General features: G+C 39.6%; 2 protein-coding genes across 2 annotated transcripts in view; both read left to right on the top strand.

Moving 5' to 3' along the window:
- LOC139916118 (B-type lectin plumieribetin-like) overlaps nt 1-21,103 on the top strand; it is a 209,926-nt gene that overhangs the window by 166,825 nt on the left and 21,998 nt on the right. The window lies entirely within an intron of this gene.
- LOC139915376 (galactose-specific lectin nattectin-like) lies at nt 148-5,691 on the top strand. The gene is made up of 7 exons (XM_078288060.1): nt 148-204; nt 1,767-1,832; nt 2,453-2,474; nt 3,893-3,993; nt 4,377-4,511; nt 5,218-5,326; nt 5,627-5,691. Exons 2-7 carry the CDS (start codon nt 1,767-1,769, stop codon nt 5,689-5,691), a joined length of 498 nt encoding a protein of 165 aa, XP_078144186.1. The 5' UTR covers nt 148-204.

Here is a 21,103-nt window from a genome sequence, read left to right as displayed (position 1 = left end):
TAGTGTTGGAACGTCCTGTGGCCATTGATGAATTATTTAAATTATTTCCATTGATACTGTCTTGAGTAGAGAATGACACACTGCAAGTTCCTGAGGCAAGGCACCCAGAGAAGGTATATAAAGACTGTGTTTCCTTTTCCAAGACAACCTGCTACCTGTTGCTGCAAATCCAACCTCATCGTATCCACTGTCATCAGAACAAAGGTAAGATTTTTTTAAGGTATACTTCTCACCTGGCATCATAATATCAACTATTTTTATGCATCGTTACAGTAAAGATTCTTGATCTATTATTGATTTTTAGCCTATAGTCAGTGTTCACTTCAAATTCAACCAAAATCTACTTTTATGTCATTCCATACAAGTACTTTTTTTTTGTTTCATCCTCTGATATCAACAAATTGCATTGCCTGAGATTACTCTAGAAAGGACATTTTATTTTCATGTCATTTTTCTGTGCATTTATTCAAAATTTAGAAATCTGAAAAGAGAAAATCAGTTTAATACATGCACTGGGAAATGACTAATGATAGATCTTTCACTTATACACTTTCACTTATATTTTAGTCATTCAGCTGACACTGTTGTCCAGGGGCGGACTTAGTGATTTCGGAGCCATAGTCAAAGGTTAGCATGGGCCCCCTGAATCCACCCTCACCTTTTTCAATCCATCCGTTCTATATTTTTCCTTCAAGTTTGGGCCTAGCAAAGTACGCATGCAAGGGCTGATGATTCATGATACGGGTTGTGCACTGACAAGAACACTAGAGCTGATCTGTCCTGACCGAGAAAAGATTGATACCATGTTTTGATGCTGGTCATCCTCCTCCACATCTTCATCATGTTCACCATTTCTAATATTTACTTGCCTTTGGCTCTGTGCATCACTTGGCATGGCAGCACATTCTCCATCATTGTTACTACTAGTGCCAGCAGCAGAGCTAACATTTGCTTCACTAGAGCTCATTGAACTTGGAGGCAGTGGTCATATTAATAGCAGCAAACACTAGCAGAAGTTGATGCTTTGATAAAAGCTGTAAAAAAAAAAAAAACATTATATTTTCTCTCTTTTTTGTTTTTCTGTACCACCTGGGTAGCTTTGCTTCATTATTTGTACTTCTCTCTCAGTCAAGTGGAATAGTCCACTATAGCCTGATTGAGTAAAGGGGTGGCCATAACTGAGGATTGAAATAATTTTTATTGTAATAAAAAAGAGAGGAGTTTTTTAATATGTACATTTCTAAATTTAACTTGATAAAAGAATAAGTTTATATTAATTCTATTCTTGTTTTTTGCGGGGCCCTCTGGCCGCCAGGGTCTGAGGCAGTCACCTACCTTTACTTAATGATAAGACCGCCCCTGCTCTTATCCAGAGCGACTTATGAGTGCAACGGTAGAATACTCTTAAATTGTGGTTAGGACCACAGTGTCCGTAACTTTCCTGTGATCATAGTAAAGTCATGGAGTGCAGTGCTAGGAAAAGAAATAGAAAAAGAACTAAGAGAGGACAGATGGGATTTTTTGAGAGAAGTTAGAGCGAGTACATTGAAAAAAGAAATAATGTGGGAATATCATACAGAACAGAAGCTTGGATTTTTTTTTTTAGGAAAATGTCTTCTTTTACACAATGACCAACTAAAAGTTGAATTCCTAAAAGTGAAATTCCCCTTTAACTCATTCAAGTTTACATACATTCATTGCAAGTTGTTCTGGATAAGACCATGTATATACAATATATTTACCTTGTCGAAAATATCTTTCCACAGATGGCATCAGTTTTTCATTTTCTTATGCTCCTCTGTTTGACCAGTGGATTGGTTATGGGACATACTGTAAGTGAAATCTACAGAAATATTGTGATTTTTAACATTGTTTATATTTTTTACATAATTGGTCCCATAAAGGCCTCCCTGACAAAATGTCATATTTTTAATATTACTAAAATTACATTAAAAGCAAAATAAATACTATTTCCATTTCTATATACTATTTCTCTTTTTTGTGGCACTTGCACAGTATTTACTATCCATGTTTTGTCTTGTCTGAAATATATCTGGTTCATGACACACCATAAATACCTAAAACTGCTGATGTTGAGAGTCCTTGTTTTTAATCCAGTAACTGCAGTACTGTTGCTCTCCCCGAAACTTGGAAATTCAAATTCTTGTTTCACCAGTTAGAAGGAATACTATTGGGACCAGTCATTTGAGAGACACAAGTTGTGCTGCATTACATTGATGCATAGACGATGCACAATGAGTTAACTTTTACAACGCTGCCTACATCATATACAGTACATACAGTATAAACTACACATAATGTTAGTTTCATTACTATATACAGTATATGTACTGTATTAATAAGACTGTTGAGTTAAAATAATGCAAGAAAAGCAAATTCAAACTAGATTTCATTACTAAGAATGTGTTCTTTGTGTTCTTTGTGTTCACAGGAGACGCACCCCTTCTTGACAAGTTTGTACCTCTATTATTTCCTCTTAAATTGTTTTAGTTGTTGTATTTATTTGTTTTTCTCATGTGGTCAGTCATTAGCTTGATGGCCTTCCCAGATGCAACAGAACATTTTGAAATGATATTTTTAATGTGTTCTGTAGTTTTTAACCCTCTTGTGGGACCATGGGGAATTAAACTGTGACTGTTTTGTAACTGAAACAAAAAATCTAATCTCCATATGTGACAGAGCAAAACATGAGAATTAGCAGGTGAATACACAAAGTACAGTAGTTGGCACTTTCTGACTCCAGACTAAAATGGTGGACAGCTTCTATGTGTTGGCTTGTCTGTAAAGAGGACTGTTTTGGTGACAATGGCCATGGAGTTCCATTCATTTTGGGTGCTCATTCAGTTTCATTCAGTTTCCTCTTCTGGTCAGCAGATGGTGCTATGTCCTCTGACTAGAATCATGAATATTAGAATATATTTTTGTGATGTTGTCAATAGTTTAGCCTAGATGCTGGTAATTAATAGAATTTGTTAATCTACAATTGATATACTAGGACTTGATACTTCAAGGAGTTATACTGGTCAGTTACACAGACAAAACTCATGGCGAGCTTGAAACTAACCAGTTTTCACATTTCATAATAATTTGCATAATTTAAACGCAAGTTACCGTAAAACTTCAATTAATAGCCTGGGCTTTTATTTGCTTCAAACACTGAACTCAACCAGCCTATATTTGCGACAGGCGTCTATATGGGACAGGCCTTTAATTCCTAAAACTCTTGCTCAGCAAAGATGGGAAATACTATCAAATTGAATGAATATTATTTGTATAAAAATTAGGCTATCGAATAACATATCAATTACGAATCATCCATTTGATCTCGCTCCGAGAGACAGCGCATCTAGGCCAACCTCATGCACAGAGAGAGAGAGAGAGAGAGAGAGAGAGAGAGAGACGTATCAAAATACCGGTAGCCTACCTTAGAAAGCCCTTTTACCATCTTCCTCGGACAGACGTTGAAGTTCAACTTTATTTTTTCACCATTCTCTCACTCTCTTGGGATCAACGGAGAAATGTCTTGCTGCTGCATCTGAGTTTTGTTCAGCAAATTTGACAACTGACAGCTTGAATTTCAGGTCGTACTTTTTTCTCTGTGCCGCCATGGCGATCAGCAAATGTGACTGACGTTTGAATGCAAGTAAAAAAAAATAAACTGGCAACCGGCTTCTAATTGAGACCGGCCTTTATTTGTCAAAACGTGTAGCCACACCCGGCCAGTAAAAGGGACCGGCGTCTAATTGGGACTCGGCTTTTAATTGAAGTTTTACGGTACATTATTTAAAAATCAACATTTCACATAATTTGATATGCACTTAAGTATTTGTAATCCAAGACTCTAATCTTTGTTATCTTCTTTCTAACATAGGACTAGCACATAACGTACGTCAGTGTCCTGATGGTTGGACCCATCATGGCTCTCGCTGTTTCAGCTTCTATCACAGTGAAAAGACTTGGCTTGATGCAGAGGTACCTGATGGAACAATAACGGTTACTCCTATCATGCTGTATTTCTCGCAATGCTCTAAAACAGTTTGTTGCTAGCCAAATCCTTCATATAAAAAGCACAAGTCTATTTCAAGTCTTCAAAAACTGCAATAACAACACATTTAATTATGCATGTTGATTGATAATGTGCATGTATGTTACCAACTCAGGTCATGTTGTCTTGTGTCATGCTTGTCTCTATCCCATTCTCTGTGTTTGTCTCTCTCCTATTATTTGTTCATCTCCCGCTGTCCAACTCTTCCTTTCTCTCTGCATTTCTGTCTCATCCTACTCACTCCTTCTCTCTGTCATTTTATCTCCCTACCTCAATCTTTTTCTTTATATCTTTGCCTCTCCCCCATTAGCTCACCTGCATTTCCCAAGGTGCGAATCTGGCCTCGGTCCACAGTGCAGCAGAGCACAACTTCCTCAGAGGGCTGATCAACAGAGTGACTGGCTCCTATAAAAGAACCTTTATTGGGGGCTTTGATGCGATGAAGGTGAGATATTTACCAATACACAGGATCTAAAGCAACTATGCCTTGTGCAATTAGGAGTGAGCATCAAGGAGGAATAACTCCTTGTTACAGCGAGAGAGTGACTATATGTATACTCTACAGACTTCATCTCCTAAGGGCCTTAATCAAAACATTCAAATCAAATGAATATATAATTCTATCAACAAGCAGTCAATGAGAAATGAACCATATGAAAACTATACAAATGGACACTATACAAAGAGTTTCATTCTTTAAAGAGTAACTAAACCCCAAACCCAAATCTGTGGTGAAGCCTGACACTTATAGATGAAAAGTAGGGTGCTGCACTGGTAATCTGCTATTGGCTGGTTTTTGTGCCACAGATTTGGGTGGGGTTTAGTTACCATTTAATTCTTCTTAAATGGTATTTGCATTGTGTTTTGTGATGGGTCTTATTACTGTTTTCCTTGATATGTGCTTTCTTATAGTATGTTTTGTCATTTATTTGCACAATTGAGGCATTAATTATTATATTATTTAGACACTAATGAGAGCTGATGTATTAGCTGGTTTGATGTGGACTTCTAAACTACCTAATGCCACTTATTCCCTACATATAACCTAATGGCTGATCTGTATATACATGTTCAAACCCTTTGGGTTTGAAGGCAAAACGGTGAAATAACTGAAACAGACAAATCAGTAATGTGTAAGCTTCTTCCTCCAGGAGGGAGTGTGGCAGTGGAGTGATGGCTCCAAGTTTGACTCTACACACTGGAATAAAGGAGAACCGAACAACCTTAAAGTTGAAAACTGCGTGGAGATGAACTTCAGAGGTACAAAATGATTATTTCTTGACTTACTATGATTTTTATTGGGAAGCAATGAGGAGACCTACAAATCACTTCTCAACAATACTGAAGATGGAAAAATTATATTTTCCTTTTATAATTGTAGGTGGTGTTTCCTTACATTTTCTTATTTATTGTCTTTTTTTTTAGTTTGTTTTGTTTTTTAAGAAAAAAAAGAAAGACATAGGCTATATAATCTAGTGAAACAGTCTTGAAATACTTGGAGGCCTCTAAAGTGCTTAATATTTTGTTTTGTTGCTGTGTTGTTTTCACCTCTGACTACAGGAAACCTTTGGAATGATTTGAGCTGCAACGCCAAACTATCTTTTGTGTGCGCCAAGGACATGTGATGCCGCCCCGACCTCCATCATGTGCTGTCATAACTGCCATAACAATGTCACTTGCACCATGATGATGTCATTTCCACCATGATGATGTCAGGCCTTGTTACATATGTATGTCATAACCATGATACACATGTATGTCAACAGAATGAGCTTACTTGAAGCAGACTTTGGGGTTCAGTGCTTTGCTGAAAGGAACCTCTTTTCACCAATTGTTTGCACTGTTGACCTCATTCTTTTTTCACACCTATACATGTATAATCATCATCAATAAAAGATTAAGCATTATTGTCTGGTCCCAACTCTCAGATTTTTGTCATCTACAGTATTCATATTTGTTGCAGAAAACCCATAACAGAAAGAATGATGGAAGAATCTGATTTGAGACACAAATGCCAAAGGCCTGGTTGATAAAATATTTAAGTTAAGTCAAATCAAACTGTATGAGCATGGCACATTTCATATGCAAGGAAACGTAGAGCTAACCCACCATAAAAATACCAGGGTTTCCCACACATAGAAAACTTTGTGGCGGCCCGCCATAATATCAGCACTGATCGCCACAATGTGGTTTTTTTTTCACTATTTAATTGTAGTGTTGCGTGTAGCGCATTGATTCGCTCAGCCCCTAATTGCTCCGCGCACTCTCTCTCGCTCCCTTTCTCTGTCTCTCGCTCTCTCTCTCTGTCGCTCACTCTCTCTGTCTGTCTCTCGCTCTCTCTTGCGCGCTCGCTCGCTCGCCTCTCACCGGACCCGTCTGCGTCTCCCATTGCACACGCGGGTGTGAAGGATATTGTTTTTTCCATGCCAAGAAGACGACCGGCTGAATTCCCGAAAAGAACTAACAGTTAATGTTACTCGGAATACAGCTGAGTTTCTGAGATTAGCACGCAGTCTAGCTGCTAGTCAGTGTTAGGTTAATATTAACTTTTTTAACTCTGACTCTGAATGTTTGCTCCCTCAATCCAGATTAATATTGAAAAATATTTTCAAAGAAGGAAAATGACTCGTCCTGAGTCATGGACCAGAGGAGCTGCTGAGCAGTAAAACAGGCTAGATAATGTAACACTAAAGGCTAGTAATTTAACGATGTAAAGATACAGGTGAAACTGACAGCACAGAGAGATGTAGCTGGGCAGAGGGGTAGAAAAGCAGATTTCTCTGTAAAAGGGGGCTCCTTTCTATTCTTCTGTACCTTGTAGACAAAATCAAGCAACAAACAGAACAGTGCACTGTTTATATTTTAGCTGTTAGCACAGTTTATATTTTTAAGTTATGTTATCTTTGACACAAAGTACTTGAGAGGGAGCACTTTAGATATATACAGGTTAGTTATTTGTTTGACAAAAGCAACAAATACAAAATGAGCAGTACAAAGAAAATAAAACAAAACATATAGGCTAAACAAGAAAAGAAGACAATATGAACAGCACAGACAGATATCAATAAAAGGCCAAAGCCTAAAAATTTGTTTGAAAAAAATAATCAATTAAAACAATCAATAGAACTTGACAGCCTTCAAGGGGCAGGCAGTTCCACAGCTTTGGAGCCACAATAGAAAAAGCACGGTCACCTTGTTTTTAAATTAGTTTGTGGGACAACCAGAAGTTAAGTCTAAGTTAATTAGTCTAAGTCATCTAATTGAAGTACGAGGAGTCAATAGTTCAGAAATGTATTGTGGTTGCTGACTATCTAAAACCTTGTAGGTGATGAGGAGAATTTTGAGATTGATCCTAAATTTAACTGGACGCCAATGTAAGGAGGCCAAAACAGGCAAAATGTGAGACAGTCTCACAGCAGAATTCTGTACTAATTGCAACCAATCAATAGTTTTTTGGGTGAGGCAAGTATAAAAGGCGTTACAGCAGTCAAGACAGCATGAAACAAAGGCATCGATAACTTTCTCTAGATCTTAAAAGGCCAACACATAGTGAATGTTTCTCAGCTGGAAAAAAACAGGACTGTATAAGTGGTTTAATATGCTGTTCAAACATAAGTGGGTCGAAAGTTACACCCAGGTTTCTTACTGCCTGCTTGATATTGGATGCCAGTGGACCACGGCACTGCCTAATTTTGTCTGACATGGGATACGAGCTAAAAGCAAGGACCTCAGTTTCATCAGATTTTAGTAAGATTATGCACCGTTCAGTCTTTTAATGTGATCAGACATTTTTGTAAAGTGACTATATTTCCAGTGTCATTGGGCTTCAATGACACATAAAGCTAGGTGTCATCAGCATAGCAGCGATAAAAGATACAGCCAAATTGGTGAATTATGTGCCCCAGAGGTAGAGAGAGAACAGAATGGGTTGGGTCCTATGAAACACAGCATAATACCGCATACTACCGCATACAATTAAACAACTGTATAAGACTGCATAACACACAGTACCACATAATACCTCATAGTACCGCATAGTACTGCACAATACCGCACAGTAACGCATAGCACCACATAGTACCGCATACTACTATAGAACTGCATAATACTGCATAGTACTGCAAAATACCGCATATGACTATAGAACTGCATAATACCGCATACTACCACACAATACCGCACGGTACAGCATAGTTCCGCAAAATACTGCATTATTAATTTATAATGAAACACCATAATTTCATTCATTCTGTTTGAACACCTTATCAGTCATGGTGTTAGATTGCCACCTAGTGGCTGTTTTTCATATTGATGGTGCATATACATAACTGAAAACAGGAAAGTTGCTTGTGTCAATGGGAACATAAGCTGTTGCTTGTTATTGCATGTAGGCCTAAGTCATAGAAAAATAAATCTATGGTACTTTGTGTTTGTTTGAGTTAATTTGAAGTTTGTTTTGAGTCAGTCTCAGATCTCCGAGACACTGCAATTACTGTTAAGGAGGTTTGTGATGTACAATTAAATTATTCAGTGATAAATATAATCAAGGTCAAAGTCAGGGTCAAGTTGAAATTTAAGTCAAGTTAAAGCTGAAATTCAGCATTTGCGGGTATATTTCTAAACATTTTAAACCCCAGTAAGTTGCAGTAAAATATGATTCTTTTTGTGTGACTAATAATAGTAATACATGCAAAGATAACATGATACTTGCAAGTTTAGCTATCTATGGGCTGGTTTCGCGGACAGGGATTAAGCCTAGTCATAGACTAAGGACTTTTTCAATGGATATCACCATTAAATTTTGTCTTTAGGATAGGACTAGGCTTCAGTCTCCAGTTTTCTCTCTTTCTACTCTGCTGAAATGCTGTCCCCATTCTATCCCCAATCCTGTCCTGGGGCTGAAACAGCAAGCTGCGCACACACACACACACACGCATACACACCTCATCTTTCTGCTGACTGGTTTTGTTCTCTCCCTGCCAGCCCTTCTGTCAAGGCTGTTAATAACAGTTTCCTGTATGTGTTAGAGACATCAAAAAATATACCGTCAAATGCTCAAATCATCAAAAATAAACTACCACGTCCCCGAATAAAGGAGTAAAGGCGTAAAGGGTTGGTGTTGGGACGTAGGGATTGTAGAGTCACACTTTAACACACACACTGTCTGTTACGAGGTGGTTTGAAGGCTTGGTGGTTTATTAAAACACTGTGGAAATTGTCATACATTAAAACATGGATTGACAACCTGTTTCGAGTCCGTCACGTATTGGCTCAAGATGGAGGGTGGAGGAGGGGATGAGAGAGAGAGAGAGAGAGAGACAGAGCAAAATACAAAAAGAGAGAGGGAGAGAGATGCTATGTTCACACTGCAGCAGAAAGTGTCCCAATTATGATGAACGGCAAAAAGCTGCATAGAGTTGTATTTCTTCACTTCGAATCCAAACGAGACACATTGATGGAAAGAAAGCCAAATAGCCGACTTGATTGGTATTTAGAGAGCCATCTCAATTCAGACAAAACTCAAACACACCTTAACCTTAATGTGTTCGAAACAAAAACTGATGCAATGTTTTTTGTTACTGTTACTCTGTGCATGCATGTCTTTTCGACATCGCAGTCAGTTGATATTGGTATGGGACTTGAGCATGAAGGCCGGTGGTGTGAATGCAACCAGTGTGATAGACAGAGTGACAGACATACTGTACATACATACAGTCTCACTTAGTGCGTACTGATTCATGTGTGCATTTTGTCTTTCTGTCCCTCACACACACAGACACACAGCCACCTAAATCTGTAAGACAACCTGTTTCACTAGTCTGTCACATAATGGCTCATGATGGAGAGACAAAGAAAGAGAGAGACAGAGAAAAAGAGGGAGAGAGAGCGAGTCTGTTATTCACTGAGGGTTAATTAGCAAGTGAGAATATACTGGAAATGTGCAAATAAGGCTCCAAATATAAATGGATTACACCCACACTCACAAGCATATACACACACACACTACTATACAAACCATTACCTACCATTGCTATGTTGTCTTGGGACTGTTTGTTTTACTGTGTAGTTAAGTAAGGTGACACACAAACACACACTCTCACCTGACTCGTGCACTAGAGGTCTGCTACCCGACCCGAGTCCGACGGGACCCGAGGTTGTATGTCGGGCATTGGCTGGGTAGGGCTTGGTTTTTAAACAAATAATTTGGGCTTTGGTCCGGCTCGGTTGTGTTTCTTTATGCGTGGAAAAAAGCACAATGTCTTATGCTGCTCGCTTTCTCCTGACGCTTGGTTCACACAGGACGCGTAGCGGCCGCAGAACGGCCCTGAAGCGGAGGCCGCTTCCTTTCGGCGCCCATGTTAAAGGGTCAGGTCGTTCACACTGGCCGCGGCGCGGGGCGGAGCTCCGCTCGCGGCTTGCGATCTGGAGCGCCAGTTTCGGCGTCTGGTCTGTTTTCTCCGCATGCCACAGCGCGCATTTCACAGGAAAACACCATAGAAAACACTATAGATGGTCATATCTCCATTATATCACCACAGAAGCACAAATATATTAAATGATCAACTTACCAGGGTCTTCACTGTTGTTGCTGATTAATCCATCTGCGATCTGGAGCGCCAGTTTCGGCGTCTGGTCTGTTTTCTCCGCATGCCACAGCGCGCATTTCACAGGAAAACACCATAGAAAACACTATAGATGGTCATATCTCCATTATATCACCACAGAAGCACAAATATATTAAATGATCAACTTACCAGGGTCTTCACTGTTGTTGCTGATTAATCCATCTGCACTGATGCAAGTTTTAAATGCAACACATTGTAGGATGATGATCTATCTCTATTAGTACAACTAGCGCTCATATAAACAAAGCACAATAATGTAATGAAAGCGCTGTATAAGAGCATTATTTATTCTGCTAGCTCCTCTCTCTTTTGCGGCAATTCATGAACCCAAATCCATCAGCTCTGTCGTTATTTACCCATTAATATCCATATTAATGGGTGCTCACTATTAAGTTTATTTCAATTTACATAGTAAATTGCACAAATAACCTGCACTTCACATACTGTACTGTAGGATATTTATTATATTATACAGTATAAGAGTATTATATTGGGGTATTATTTTATTATATTAGGCCTATATTGTATTGTAATATATTACATTACATTATATTATATTATATGATGTCATGTTATAGTATATTATAGTATGTTATATTATAGTATGTTATATATATTAAATTATTATATTATAGTATATTGTAATTAATATATCATGTTTACTGTCATGTCCGCTGCACTAAATGTAGTCTAAATGTAATTTAAATGTTGCACAGTGTATTGTAGTCTTGTGTATTGTATTGTCCTGTTGCACTGTCCCGAAGGATCTATACTGTGCACTGTATGATTGATTGACAATAAATCTGCTTGACTTGACTCGTCCTAATCAAAGCCTTCCCTTTTACTGCCTCCACCATACAGTATGTGTCAGAAAGACACAAGTTGAAAGTATTGGGTTCTCTTTTCTAGGTTAAAACACCTTTTTTGGCCAGGGTTGAGCCGTGTGGCGACCTGTCAGGCTCAAAGCCAGAGACTCCACTGACTTTAGAACCATGACAATACAAGACCTGACCTTGACAATACAACATTTTGGCTACTATTTCACCAAAATTATTAAGTTATATTAAGTTGAAGAAGTTTCTTTCAAGATGTTACATAAATACTATACTGCTAAGCATTACCTTAAAGTATAGTTCCAGTTATTTTCAACCTGTGCCTTATTTTCCTAGTTTTTGCCATCATGAGGATTGATTGTGTTGAAGATTTCATCACTTACTTCACTGTCGAGCTTCACATATCTCCAGGTCACTGGGAGAGCTGCTGTCCCAACACACACAGGGCCAAAGTGGTAATCTCCAACAGCTGAATCCAAAAACGATTAAAAGAGCGATTAAATAACAATTTCGGACCTATTACATATAGGACTGCAACTAATGATTATTTTGGTAATCGATTAATCTGTCTATCATTTTTTCAATTTATCGATTATTTTACATTAGTCATAACAAAAGAAAACTGAATCAAGCAGCTCAAAATTGAAAGCTTTATTGAGCTCTCAAGACTTTGAGGAGCAGGTGGAGGATGCTTTCTGTCAAGACTTCAGCTAAAGACAGAGAGAAAAAAAGTATTATATCCTACTTCATTAAAATTTGTAAAGTATCATAATTGTATGTTATGGTAGAATAATATTGTCTTATGTGTTTATAATATAGATTTTTTTTTTTTATTATTATTGCAGTAGTAGTAGTAGTAGAGGTGAGAGAGCACATTAATTTACTACTTTAACTTTGGGCTGGTTACGTTTTATGAAAAAGGTTTGTGTGGAGATGACAGCTGTCAGTTATCCTTATCAGAGCGATCAGCACATACAAGGTCTGTAGTCAAGTTACTCCATTAACGTTACTGATACTAACCAAGTAAAATAAATAACGACACTCACCGACTATCAGTTTCAGAAGTGGCTCCGGGATACTTTCGTTTTCAGTGTTGGTGTGGTGCTGTTGTGGAGCTCCATTCTATTGGCTTTAGAGCTGAAATATTCCCAGACTTTTGTTTTGAAACCCGCGGTCTAAATTTCTGTTGTGAATGTCTCGCAGATCCGGTTGTAGTTCCAGTCATCTCCGATTAGGGAAACGTCTTCTTCTTTGCCTGTGTGATTCCTGGTGTGATGATGCTGCCACCTAGCGCTGCCTTTGTGCATTGCATCACTGACTGTTAATGAGACGTATCTGTCACGCATACACAGGCCTGATACAGCGTGAAATTTTAAAGATATGCGACGTGTAAATGATTAAAAAAAATATATAAGAAAAAAAAAAAGCTCTACTTTCATACCTGTAATACTTGGTTCTGCTGATAATATGCTGATAATATTCAGCTGTCAGTTGAAACAGTGAGCCCCTGTTGCTAGGCGTCTTGCTGTCCAAACGAGGTTTTTCAAAATATCTCCATAAAAGCCAGTCTCTGAAAACAATATAGCGACCAACCGACGTCTGTATGGTGAAAATAGTGCAGTGCTGCCACTTTTATTTCCACTCTGTGAATAGTCTTCTACCAAACTCTACCCGACTCCATCAGTTAGTTTAAAATCTGACATGACTGTCTGCAAAACTAGATCGCGCCGCCAGTGGCGCACTTTCACCCCACTGCCGTCTGCGCTGCCGCAGAGAAAAGTAGTTCCATGATTTCAGCTAATTTCAATTTATTAAATTTAATTTATGTGCTTTGCAACTTTTACTCTCAACTCCCCTGCGGAGCCTACAAGTGGCGTTTTTGGAGATGTTTTGACAAATATCATTTGGACCACAGAGGCTAGCAACAGAGCTCGCTGTTTCAACCAATAGCTGACTCGAGAATCATAAGCAGAATTTGAATGTTGTTCCTGGCACCCATGGCCAACAGTGTAGATAATCCCTTGGAATTTAGTAATATGGGTAAAACTTACTCATAAGATAAATAAAAGCGATATTGAACTTTAGTAGTAGGCTACCTTGGGTTATTTATCTTCCTGGCTAAATGAATGAACTTCCATCAGTGAGTGACGTGTTCGCTGCATTAAGTGAGACCTCAGGGTTGGGTCCAGGGTTTGCTCCACTTGGGGGAAGAAGGTATAATGGAAATTATCAGTTCTGTTCCTGGATAAGTCCAGCCTTAGAAGATGCATCCGCTTTTACATGTAAAACTATCCATTACCTCTCACCATTGACAGTTTCACTGGTTTGATGACAAGTTACCCTTCCCTAGAGGCAGATTTAATGGTTTAACGCCGTGTTGCCACTGACTAATGGAGATAAACGGCTGTAATGGACAAAGACGGTCAGAGACAGGTCTAACAGATGGTCAGTTAACCCTGACCGTCAGTCGCTGTCTTCCATAGGCTATTTTTTTTCCCCTCCTTGCTTTTCTCTCTCTTTATCTCCCACTCTCTCTCTCTTTCTGTTCTCTAACTTTAACAACTTGTATGCAAATACAATTGTTAAATAGCACAGCCTGACAGGAGAGAGAAATATGACAGCAAAACATGAGAATGATTCATGAATGTCAGCTTTCTCTGTCCCCCATTCTGTCTCTCTCTCTCTGCACATTTATTTGTAGGCATTTAGCTGATGCTGTAACCCTGACAACAGACCTGTAAACCTGGAATGATCGTTTAAAAAGGAAGTGAAGAGTTTGTTGTGAAGTGTTGTGGAGCTTCTTGTTGATGCAGCAAAATTTAAATCTTTCCTAAAGGGGCGTCAGGAGATTCATAATGCTGTTAAAGCTGTTTGCTGTGAGATGATGATGCTTTTGGAGGGGTTCTGTATGTCTGACAGGGGCGAGAGGAAGAGGAAACAGCAGAAAGGTGATGAGACCTAAATTGCTCCATATTTTGTCATTAAACTGAGACCTGTCAGTGCTGTTGCCTTTTAATGGCTGTGGGGCAAAACATAGCAGGGAGAAAAACCTATACTTGACACATAGACAGACAGAAAAACACATACACACTCACACACAGACACACAGCCCAGGCTATAAACACATATGCACAAACACAATACAAATGCTGGATAATTGCAGGGTGCATAAATGGGCCGGTCCGTTAAAATTCAAGCTGTTTGGAGGATTATATACATAGCGAATTTACCAGCACACCCTACAGATTAGTAATAAAGTCTCAAATTATATTTTCAGATGTGCGTGTTTTGCTGATAAGTAAGGCAAAAACACATTTTTGAACGGACCTTGGCGTGGAAGGAGGGCCTTCAAACAACAACAAAAACATCAGCCTTAGCCCACTCCTGTGTTTGAATGCAGAAATCTCTGCAGTGCTTCAGTAAAGCAGAAATATTACACACTTAACCTTTAAAAGAGCACAACCCAGGAGAAGAAACTGTCTCACCTCTGTTGGCAGCTCATAATCCCAAACAATGTGTCTCTAAATTCTCAACTGAGGCATCAACATCATGTCAGTTATCTGCACATCATCCGCTTGCTTCCTCATGCCACCTTTCAACAAAAGGCAGAAGGAGGAAACTGGGCTGAAAGGGAAAAGCCCTAAATTTCCCCATGCAAGTGTATCATTTCTATTCCTTATAGTTGTTGAGACACTTCAGGGTGTAATGAGAAAGTTCTGGGGTGCCGTGTGACGATTACACACCAAAAAATGTATACAAAATATATAAATTTGTTGTGATGTTTTTAATGTGACTGACAGCTCGAAAGCAAAACAAGTGACTTAGATAACTCATGTCCTTGGTGACAATGATGTGTTTGGGAACATTTCCTCATGCATGGCCTCATGAAATCTGTCACGCCAAAAAAGCTGTGATTTCAAAGATATCCTGATTTTTGTCTGCAGCTTGGCTAAAAGTGAAAATCACTTTCATCTGTCCTTTCTTCTTCAGTGGTTTTACGATGCCTGCAGAGTCAGCACATTCAGCCACCTCATTACTCACACTGTAAATCACACTACAACCTCCAACACTTTACAGACACCTTTCCAACCCTCATCTTTACAGCTACACCATATTTGGGCTAGATTTGTACAGGACCAAAATAACCTGATTTTAAACCCTCCAATTTTTAACTTAACTCCCGATGTGACCCAAATTTTTCTGTTTTTTCCAGATGTAGCCTTCAGTGAAATGATCAGATCTAGACGGCACTGGGTTACAGCTGGGTTTCTTTTTGTTTCTTTGTAAATCCACCTTGCTTCCTATATTGAAAACAAGGCAGCATTGGGACAAGGTTGACCACCTTATATCCTACTTCAATGTGTATGTCAAAGTGAAGCTGTCAAATGTTGCACTGGGTTTTGACAAACAGAGAGTAAGCAGTTATAGTGTAAATCTAATTTTAACAATAGCAAAAAATTATCAACATTTTGTGATGATTGTAGAGGGTTTGACCAAACAGACAGAAAGTCTTTATTCCTCTCAGAGTTAAAGTTCAGAAATAAAATGGACCTCATAGATAAGGAGGTCAAAGGGAAATATTTTGTGGATACTGGGTCGAAAAGAGAATTATATTTACATTGGTGTTTGAAATTTTAATTAAATTGAAATGATGGAAATTGTTCTGTGAAGTTTACAAAAACATACAAACAAAACACACATAAAACCTTGTTTTAACATGTAATTCTAGCGCCCCCCCTTGGGCCAATCAGTGTAATTCTGAAAATGCCGTGGAGCAGTGATGAGAGACATCATTCTTTTAAAGTTTCATCAAAATCCAATCAGTGGCGCCTGAAATGTTGCACATGACACACGGACAAATGAACAAACGATGTAGTGCCCCCTTTGGCCTAGTTAGGTTTAATTTTGAAAATGCTGAAATGCATTGAATGAAATGTTTAATCTGATCAGTGACCAGCTGTGTGTGAGATATTGCATATGACACACGGACAAATGAACAAAGGATTGAATTTCTCATCACATCTCAGTTACTGCTTTTGTCATAACAGTAAGATCATGGAGAAACCCCTTTAACTGACATATGAGAGTAAAAAAGATCTATAAAATACATCTTTTATCGCTATATTGATTTTCAAAGAAATTATGTTGATCTATGGAAATGCTAATGACTCTCACACTTTCATCTACATGCATAGCACCAAGTCTTCCTCAATTAAAAAATAACAGAATTGAGAGGAGGAAGAGTTTTTCATCATGTCTCAGCTGCTGTTTTTGTGATGAAAGTTTCCCAGCAGAGCTGTGAGGTTCGGTATGCAGAAGAGGCACCTTGAGCTGATTACAACATTGTAAAGTCCTCAGGCACAGAGAGGGTGACATGGGGATACTCTGCTAATGGGTTTTTAATTGGTTTTCTGTCCTCTGAGTACACAGGAATCACACACACACACACACACACACACACACACACACACATCTTGTACTGTATATATACAGTACACTCATGCCTGCAGATCTGCACACACACACACACAGATGCACAAATACAAAGACACAGACACACACAGATATGTATTACCTATGCAGGTTTTATATCTATTTGCATGCTTTTTATGCAACTCTAATGGTCTGAACCATAGTAGAAAAGTTTACTCTGCTGTATTGACCAATTAAATGTGAATCAGGGCTTGTAAACAAAAGTTTTGGTGACCTGTCGTCCAGCCAGGTTAGAGGTTTTGGCAGCACATGATGGACTTGTCTGTCTCTTCTTCTGTGGTGTTCATACCAGTTAAGAACACATGAAGAAACAGCTGAATATGAGCATCAGTCCAGACTTCATTTTGTTCTGCTAGGCTTTCCAAGCATGAGGAACTGCTCTTTTACAGTTGGTTCAGATTACATTCTCACTCCTAACGACCCGCACCACAGTTCTCTTGTTAGAGGACTGAGACTCTCTGTGCCATTCATAGCCAGTAAAAAAAAGATGGACGTGGTTAGTGTGACGTCACTCATAGGTTTCTGATGGGCCGTTTTGAAGCCAAGAGATCGGGTTTACGAGCGCCGCCATGTTTAAATTTTTTGGAGCTGGGGCAGCCAGAGCGAAGTCGGGGTTGACACAGAGCTGCAGCGCCGCCTGCTATAGAGAGCCTAAGTCCCTCCCCTTCCGGTGGACCACCATGGGACCTTATTTCGGAAAAAATATGTACGGTAGTCAACGGCGAGAGACAAATAATTGTTTGATCCCGTTTGAATTGTGCCATGAATTACACATATGATGTTTTGTCAATTTAAAAGATAATTTTGCAAGTCAAGAAAGTCGCAGTTTGTTGTAAAACTGTTGAAGTTATAGACTGTGAAAATACGTAATTAGAAAGACTACACACCCAAAAGTCACATAAGTGACGTCATAACTTTCTCTCTCCACAAGCTACCCAGAGCCGCTGAAGCTCAGTCCCTCTCAGATAGCAGGAGTATTATAGGTAAGAGCGGATTTAAACTGGTTTAGGATAGTTTTAGTACAGTGGGGGCTAACGTTAACGCGATGCCTGTGTGTTTCGTATGTTTCGTTCCATGTTGGTGTTGGTGACGTATATTGTGCGAGACGAGAGATGTAGTTCACTGAGCGGTTTCACACAAAACTAAACGTTACTTTACTGTTTTACGACAAACTGCAACTTTCTTGACTTGCAAAATTATCTTTTAAATTGACAAAACATCATATGTGTAATTCATGGCACAATTCAAACGGGATCAAACAATTATTTGTCTCTCGCCGTTGACTACCGTACATATTTTTTCAGAAATAAGGTCCCATGGGGGACAGCGGAAGGGCAGGGACTTAGGCTCTCTATTGGTTCGTAATCGACGTCCTGTCAATCACTGGACAGGCGACCTGTCAATCACTAGGAAAACAACCCCGTTATATAACGCAATTATTTTGAAAATCGCCATCTGGACACACATTAGAAGAAGTGAAATAATGAGACCATAACCTCTCGTTGAAAAAATGTATTGACTTTATATTTTGAGTGAGAAGTTGTGTTGTGGTCCCATTGACTTGCATGGAGTTGGGCTGGGTTTGGAGTCTTTTGGAGCCGACCCTAGCGGACATTAGAGGAATTGCAGCTTTCAGCCACTTCCTTATTGGCTTCAAAATTCACCCGTGGTTTTGGCCGCTTGGTGCCATTATTTGGACAAACAAACTGAACTAAAGGAGTAAAAGTTGCAGAGTTTGAATAAACTGCTCCGAACATGCTTGGATTGGACATGTGAACGCACCCTAAATTGTCCACAGGTACCGTATGGAAGGGAATGTGAGTGACTCTCTGTGTTTGCCCTGTGATGGACTGGCGACCGGTCCAGGCCAGGGTGGTTCCCTGCGTTCACCCAATGTACGCTGGGATAGGATCCAGCTACCCTGAGAAGGAAAAAGTGGGTAAAGAAAATGAATTAATGTTATTATTCTGCTTTTTCAGAGATGGAGAGAAAGGAGGAGTGAGAGAGAGAGAGAGACATCCGTGGCAATCTGGCCACTTATGAGCGCCGATTGCTCTCTGAGATCACCAGATGTTGTCTTTTTTTTTTTAATCGGCTGACACACACACACACACACACATCTCTCTCATGCTTCATGCTCCATATCTCTTTCTTTTACACACACACACAAATTTATCTCTCTTCTCCCTCATCATCCCGTCTCCGTTTCCCTCCTCATCCTCCCTCCACCAAGTCGATCCCTTCAGCATCTCTTCTCCCCCTGCTCCTCCTTCTCCGTCCTTAATTTCTCCCTCCTTTGCCACCATCTGTCTCTCCTCCCACTCTCCCTTCTTTCCATCATCATCATCCTCCTTCCTCATCTTCCAATCAACCCCCGCGCTCACCGTCCATCCCCTCCTCCTCCTCCTCCTCCTCCTCCTCCTTCTTCTCCTCCCTCCCACCTGTTCATTCTGCTCCTGTAGTCAAAGTAGACTCAATGCTGATACATAAACATCAGCTGCCATTTCACTGTGGCCGACACGCACACACACACACACACATATACAAAGACAGGGGTCAACCAACAGTGACAGCTGGGCTAACACACCCCACACACCCAGGGGACCTCTAGGGGTGGGGCGCCATGCCCTCCTACACACACAGACACACACACACACACACACACACACGCACACACGCACACACTCACCCGGAACAGACAGACTGATCCCACATCCCGCAGCCTGTGTGTATGCATGTGTGTGTGTGTGTGTGTGTGTTGTATGTAATAGGGTCTGACACTGGGACTGACCTTGTGACCTTGGCTGTGAGCCAAGAACTATTTTTAAAGCTTCATGTATGCCTATTATTTTTTGGAAAGTGTCCTGTTTTGTAATTTCTGACACTGTTTGTTGTGTTTGTACCTGTTCATGTTTTGGTGTTGGTTAAGGCTTTTTAATTACAGATTGGGGCTTTAAAGTGATGTTGAACTTTGGTAGTACCTTGGGTTGTGTAGCTTCCTGGACGTGATATAACCCTTAAAATGGGCGATTCTCTGTCATCTGCTGCTCCGGAGCTCTGTTTCTCCGAAATCAAGTCAGAACAATTTCAATGTTACACTTGTTCAAACTGAAAGATTTGATAAACATAAAGAAAGCGATTCACTTAAAAACAATTCAGCAGAATGACTAGTTTGTTATATATTGTCAGAATCTGCTTAGTTGGCATTCGTTCATGTGCTAGAATTTTGAGCCCCGTTTCGCCATTATAATGGCAGTGAATGGAAAGAGAAAAAAATTCTCCAATCTCCTCTACTGGAGCAACAGGTAACAGACAATCGCTGATTTGGGGGTTTTATCGTGGCCAGAAATCTACACAACCCAAGCTAAAGCTGCACTAGGAAGCGGGAGATAACTGTTTGAAAGTTTGAAGGACTTCATTACCCAGAAATCATGTGATGTCAGTAAACTGTGCACTCTTCAGACCTAAAGTTGCTCTCACAGAACTGGAATGAATAGAACGGCCATACCTAATCAAATCAGCACTCTTGAATCGTCATTTGACTGGTCGCCAACATTCGTTTCCATGACTACAACATCTAAATTCAATGGCAGCCATCTTGAAGTATACCAAAAGAAAGGACCTTGACTCATCAGAAAGTGGCTGTTCTAGCCATCCTATTTCTATTCCATTTATCCTTAGAGTCTGGTCGGGGTGTAGATGGTGAAAAAAACATCTTTTTGGAACACACACACACACACACAGCATCAATTACTCAGGCCTTGCTATCCTCATGGACAGCAGATGGTTATTGTGTCTGGAGACTGCCGTCATACAAGAATATCCATCTGTGTGTGTGTGTGTGTGTGTGTGTGTGTGTGTGTGTGTGTGTGTGTGTGTGGGTGCTAGATAAGTAAATTCTCATTTATCAAGGCTGAAAAATTGATGACTGAACACCATAATAATTAATTCGTATCAAATCAGTAAAACTAAACTATGATTTTTGTACTACCTTATCGGCCCTACTATATGTATATATATATCTCAGACTGTTATATATCATTAATCTGTGATGTTAAATGCATTTAGTGTTATTTTATGATCCA

The sequence above is a fragment of the Centroberyx gerrardi genome, chromosome 14 (assembly GCF_048128805.1).
Source record: "Centroberyx gerrardi isolate f3 chromosome 14, fCenGer3.hap1.cur.20231027, whole genome shotgun sequence".
Classification (NCBI taxonomy): domain Eukaryota; kingdom Metazoa; phylum Chordata; class Actinopteri; order Beryciformes; family Berycidae; genus Centroberyx; species Centroberyx gerrardi.
The sequence above is the reverse complement of the archived record's forward strand: the minus strand, read 5'-3'. Positions and strand labels throughout refer to the sequence as shown.